Source organism: Eretmochelys imbricata, chromosome 15 (genome assembly GCF_965152235.1).
Source record: "Eretmochelys imbricata isolate rEreImb1 chromosome 15, rEreImb1.hap1, whole genome shotgun sequence".
NCBI classification, from domain to species: domain Eukaryota; kingdom Metazoa; phylum Chordata; order Testudines; family Cheloniidae; genus Eretmochelys; species Eretmochelys imbricata.
The window spans coordinates 22,728,333-22,734,600 of record NC_135586.1 but is presented as its reverse complement, the minus strand read 5'-3'; the positions used below and the strand labels follow the sequence as shown (position 1 = coordinate 22,734,600).

At 37.5% G+C, this 6,268-nt stretch overlaps 1 protein-coding gene across 1 annotated transcript in view; it reads right to left on the bottom strand.

The window, feature by feature from the left end:
• Positions 1-1,075: 1,075 nt before the first annotated feature.
• Positions 1,076-6,268, bottom strand: part of SLC15A4 (solute carrier family 15 member 4) — a 48,527-nt gene continuing 43,334 nt past the window's right edge. The window contains exon 8 of the mRNA XM_077834658.1: positions 1,076-2,628. Coding sequence (XP_077690784.1) covers positions 2,480-2,628 — 149 coding nt within the window. The 3' untranslated portion in view covers positions 1,076-2,479. The remainder of the gene's footprint in view (positions 2,629-6,268) is intronic.

Below are 6,268 nucleotides of genomic sequence, written 5' to 3'. Positions count from 1 at the left end.
CTGAGCTGACTGCACACTGCACTGGTGTATGAGTTTACATCAGGGATTCTCCCTTCACTCTGTGACTGAAGAATGGAGGCTGCTGTATTCCTAGCAGGAGACCCAAGACTGAAGTGAAAAACCAAAGAGGCAGAACAAAAGGAACATTCCCTGCAAACACTATCAGCCCTCCAAAGAGAAAAACATGCAAAGTGGAATGCATATTAAGGGTCCACCCACTTGGGAGATTAAACTAGTTGAACCACATTAAAATCTTGTCTACCCCAAAGAATTTAATCTGTGGTAGCCCTTCTGTAGCCAGAATCCAGTACCTTGCAGCACTGCCATTTCAAATTCCCTAGTGTAGGTCTTAACACACTCCTTACTCAACATAAGTTTCCCAGATAAGTGTGGAAAAGGATAGTTTTATCATCAAGGAGCAGACTTTTGAGAACGAGTTAACCTAGTGAGATTTAACCCCCAATGCAGATGGGTATCTACAAAGAATTCTAAAAACAACCTTGCAAGAAATTAGCTAAATGGTAGAAGTATTTATTGGTATAACTGGGTAACAATTAGCTGGTACAGCAAAGTTCTTTTCTGCATCTACAGACGCTTTACAAATACAAACCTGTCTTCACATGGAATCAAACTTTCCTCCTTATGAGGGGGAGATCTCTTGATAAATAGATTTTTAGATAGCCATATGATTCTTCTGCAGCCTATTTCAGTCTTTGCCAAGCACATTAATTCCACCAGACCAAATTGGCTTTAAAGGTGATGTACCACAAATAGGGTATTAAAAGTTAAATAGAATAGAAAGTACATTAGCCAATCGGGAATATTTACAGTTTTGCTTACAAGAGATGCAGTTCTTATTTTCACTATTATGTTCAAGTCTTACACTGCAATCAGGAGGCGGTTAGGGACTTACACCCAGCAGGTTTAGTACTTGCTTGTGGGTCTTTTACCAAGAAGACGAATATATGTAATTACTCCCAGACTCATCCCATTCTAATACACATTCCATTGGGTGGCACAATTAGTAGGATTGCAAGATGGATTTGAGGAAATAAAGACCAAAGAACACTGGAGATCTGCAGTGTAATTTTATTCACCTGGGAACACAGGGTCAGAAGTCACAGCACAAGAGTTCATTTTGCTTTGTAAACTCATTAAAAGGACATTCTACGTTCCAAAAAATATTTAACATTTTAAATGCAAAGTCACCAAAGGAAACTGTAAAAGCTCAAACACATTAAACTGTTTAATAAAATACTGATTTTTCAGTTTGTTTTCTTTATAATCACTTGCAAAAGTATTGCTTTCCATATTGCCTTGCATATGCAGTATTAAATACAATAGGTAACGAAATTAAAGTAGAACATGCTGAAAGAGTAAAAACTACATTTACTCTAGAATAGGAATGTGTTGCTGAAAGGTTCTAGCCCTGTAGCACATTAGCAAAAATTACATAAAAAAGACACCAGGACTGAAGACATTAGAGCTAAGAGACCTCCAACTGATATTACACATTCATCTACTGAGACTGAAATTCAGTCTCCAATCTCTTTCCGTGCACTTGAAAATATTTAAGGATCTTTAAATGGAGATAATGAAACTGAGAACATTAGATAAAAGACTTGCTTATTCAAAGGACACAAGTTTCCCTAATGTCCTAATACACCTAACTCTGACCTTAAAAAAAATAAAAATAAAATCCTGGAGCAAAACCAGTTATGTCCCAAAAGTGTCTAACATGTATCAAAAATCATAGCAGCTACAAAATAACCTACTGTGTTGTCTAAATGCACCCAAGGCCATTTTATATTAAATACTGAAGTGTAGGCTTAAAACATTTGTCCTATTTGCAACGAAAGATCAATTGCATACAAGCCATCCCTTTTTATCCAGGCTAGTCAGACCTATGAAGGTTAGATTGCCTCCACTTGTCCCAAAATTGACCTGTTGAATTTAGCTTCCTCAATTTTTTAAAATTCAGAGGAGATTTCTTACTAATTTCACTGAACCTCTTGAACTGTAACCAGAACTTCAAGGAAATACAGGTGCCTTCAACATAATAAAGACTGCTGAAAAGTGTTTCCCCCTCCCCCCCGATCCACCTGCCTTCATTGAACAAAGTTCTTCAGTTAGGAGTGAGCCACATTATACAGTGTTTCCTTACTAGTTTTGACTAGTTATATTCAGTTTCCAAAGATGTTAAGTAGTCCCAACATGTCAGCATGAGCACAGCGCCTTCAATACCTAGAGTTAATGCACTTCCAAGATCTGCATTTTCCCTACAACAGGGCATATGAGCCCCACCGACATAAGGCACTTACCTACAGGGAAAGGGACAGGGGTTAGAACTCATGTAACATGCAAGTTTAAGGAAAGAGTCCCATTGGAGAACAGTTTAAGATCTTGCAAACTATCAGTTCATTGCCAGTTAATTTACTGCGTGCTGGTCTAATAAACTGCTCTTCCATTTCAGATAATGTCAGGTCCTCCCATTGGCAGTCACTCCATTAGTCCTTGATCTTTGACGGTCATATTTCACAGAAACAATAAGGAAAAGCAGGAGGGTTGCTCCTTGGATAGCCGCCAGCAGGAAAAAGTAATAGTTTAAAAAGCAGCCATTAATGTTACCTAGAAAGAATTGGAGAGGAAAAGTAAATACACATAGGGAGTATACAATCCCGCTCACTCCTATAAGAACTAAGATTTATCTCTGCAAAAGGTGTTGTCAAAACAGAACCAGATCATATTTCCATCATGTAACCAGTATTTCAGTTTTTGGCATTATCTAGAATATAAATTGCATTTCTAGGAAAATACACAGCCTGCAAGCTGTGCTTTGTATTTTGTGCTTGTATCTTTTAAAGTCAGTAATGCCTTTGATTTCTCCTCAATAATTGTACACAACCCCGCAATGTTACAGGAATTACATGTATACAGAGGGGAGCACAAGCCCCCCTTAGGCCTAAACGGTTTTTAAAAAGAATTAGCAGCCGGAGAAAAGTAGACATATAGACAGAAAAGCTGTGCTTGTATCTCCTTTTTTATAACTGATTTTCAATTAATGCAGAACACGAATTCATTTAATAAACTCTTAAAAGGGAGAGAGAAATGTAAGTGTTAACCAGAAATGTTTATAAGTGATGTACCAATGCTTTGCCTTGTGGACTCACTCATACTTCTGATAAAACAGGGTAGCTGAAAAACCATGAAATGCATATCTAAATATATTTTTGCTCTTCTTCCAATTTAAACAAAGGAGATCACACACAGAGTCACTTTATTAATTATTATTATTATTAAAAGAGTTACCTTGCTAAAAAGGAAAGCAACTCTCCTGCTGGAAATGCTACAAACCAAATATGCTCTCTCAAGATTGTTATCAGAGTAAGAAAAAAGCCTCTGAACTTAATGTGCTTTAATTTACAGGCTATAGTTTCTTCATTTTAAATCAGAACCCCCAAAATATATTTTCTCCTCAATTGGAGAATGCCCTCTCACTCTAAAACCGAGCTTAATAAGTAAATGGACAATCTTGCTCTCCTGCAAGGTATGGAGAGTTAGAACAAGATTAAGTGGTTAGGTTTATGGCTTACTGTTTATATAGAAAGGTAATCAGTTAAAAAAATTAAATGGATTATGTTGATATAGAAAAAGTTTTGATATGAAAATGACTTAAATCACTGAAGATTTCATCTCACAGACATGTGCAAAACTATATGGCCAAAACTAATCCAATGCATATTCAAAGGAATGAGTGAGGAACATTTCCAACTGCCCGGCCCTACCTCCATCTCTAATTCTTTGCTAAAAACATCATTTGTTTTTGTCAGGTTTCAGAGTAGCAGCCGTGTTAGTCTGTATTCGCAAAAAGAAAAGGAGTACTTGTGGCACCTTAGAGACTAACCAATTTATTTGAGCATAAGCTTTCGTGAGCTACAGCTCACTTCATTGGGTGCATAAAGTGGAAAATACAGTGAGGATAGGTTGTAGATCCTTGATAATGCGTTCTCTCTCCACCTTGATCATCACTTCAAAAGGTTCTCTCTCCCCCCACCCCACTCTCCTGCTGGTAATAGCTCATCTTAAGTGATCACCCTCCCTACAATGTGTATTTTTTCATGGTCTGTGCATATAAATCTCCTCACTGTATTTTCCATTTTATGCATCCGATGAAGTGAGCCGTAGCTCACGAAAGCTTATGCTCAAATAAATTGGTTAGTCACTAAGGTGCCACAAGTACTCCTTTTCTTCATGGAAAACAGAAGTTTATGCAAGAAAGATGGTAAATGGTCTAACTTTAATGATCTCCTAGAATATAGTGAAATTGTAAAGCTTTAAGGTAAAAACATGTGTTTTATAACATCACTGAAATGGATGAAGCACAAACAGAATTCTGAATTTCACTTATTACAATTTCTTTAGACAACTTCTTAGCCTTGTTCAATGTTACATGGTGCCTGTGTGTCTGAAGGCCTCAATCTCCCCTCCCTGATCAGCTGAATGGGGAAATAAAGAGTTACAAAAATGGATGCTATCATGAAAAATTTAAAAGCATTATTCATATCAAGCCATTACTGCAATTCTCTTTCAACTCTCTCAGAGCAAAGTTAGGAATCCATCCAACTATGTGGAACTTCTTTCTGGTTCAATTCACCTCTGACATTTCCTCAAAGTTGTTTTAAGCTAGTGATTTGTGGCACATTAAATACTTCTAAATTAAGAAAGCTCATTGGTAAAACATTATCCTTCTATTAAGAAATAAGCTCCTACTATTGCTGAATTTTCAAGAATACACTATGGCTTGCTTCCAACATGCCAAGAGCTACAGTCAAGTGGACCATTATGACTATTATAAGCGAAAGGGGGAAGCAAGAAATAGAGAAGCACACCTCAATCCTTACAAGCTTTGAATGCAGCACACATACGTGTTGAGATTAAGTTATTGTAATTACTGAAGTTTAAGATCTAATTAAATAAGCTTATAATAAAAAGCAATAAAAGCAAAAGCAGCCTTCTCTTGACATTTAAAATACAACATACTTCCAAAACTCCATTTGAAGAGCAGAAGTAGTAATTTTCCTTTGTAGGACGGGATGTTAACTCCATGAAATCTTGATTTTTATGGCAGAAATAATTTAATCATTTCAATGTAGCAATCAACGCTTAAGTGCCAGCAGACAGTGTGCTCTACTGCCATCAATGGGAAGTAGTGAGAGAACACATGGGAGAACATTTAATGCCCCTAGTTTATACTGCATTTCTTTAAAAATTTATAGTTGTAGAATACCTAATGAAAAATTCACAAACTCTTCATTCACAATAAAGCTTCAGTCTCACAACTGATGGGGAGGGCCCTTGAAGACCTTACTCGGTCTTACTGATTTAAAATTTGATACATCATTTGCTAAAACATTTTTAAAATAAACAGTGAATTTAATACTTTGAAAAGTATTCGATAGCACTAAAAAAAAAAGCCCTATTTATTCACTGGAGAGTAACAGTCCACGTAGCAGCGACACAAGATACTACAAACCAAAGCCACCCCACTGGTAGGCCTCAACCCCGATTCCAAGGTACAAACTCTGGGACCGCAAGGGGAGGTTAGAGCTCTGCAGCTGCTGTTTAGGGCCAGATAGACAGGGATTTCTGATAATTCCCTAGTAACAGCTGTCCACTGGGAAGCAGACTGAGCACCCCCGGCTTATTCTACACAGCTGACCAAAGGAACCACCTGAGGCAACACCTTTCAGTCTTAATCAACCCAGGAAGCATTTGAGCCAATCTATATTTTTAGATGAGGGTGCTACCTTTTCTGGGACTGTTTTATCATAGCCTAAGGAAAACAAGATGAGATGGATCATGCTAGAAAAGGGGAGGGGGGGGGAAGCTAAAAAGGCATTTCTAATTAAAATGGTCAAGTGTGACAAACATTTTATTACTAGTAACTTCCTCCATATTTAGCGCACATCTTTTGAATTACATTTATGCTGTAAGAATGGAAAGATTTGATCACCAAAGTTGCCATGGCAGAATAAATCTTGACCAATATTAACAACTTGTTTTAAAGTCTTTTTATCTTCAGGATGACCAACCAACCACCCCAGAGGAACTAAGTCTCCCACTAAGAATTTGCTGGTCTGGTCCTGTGTTGTTCAGCCATTGCTCTATTAGTCACTTATGCTGCCTAGGGTTTAGCAAGAGAGACAAGGTGGGCGAGGTAATTATCTTTTATTGGACCTCACCTACCTTGTCTCTCTCAAGTCTTGGG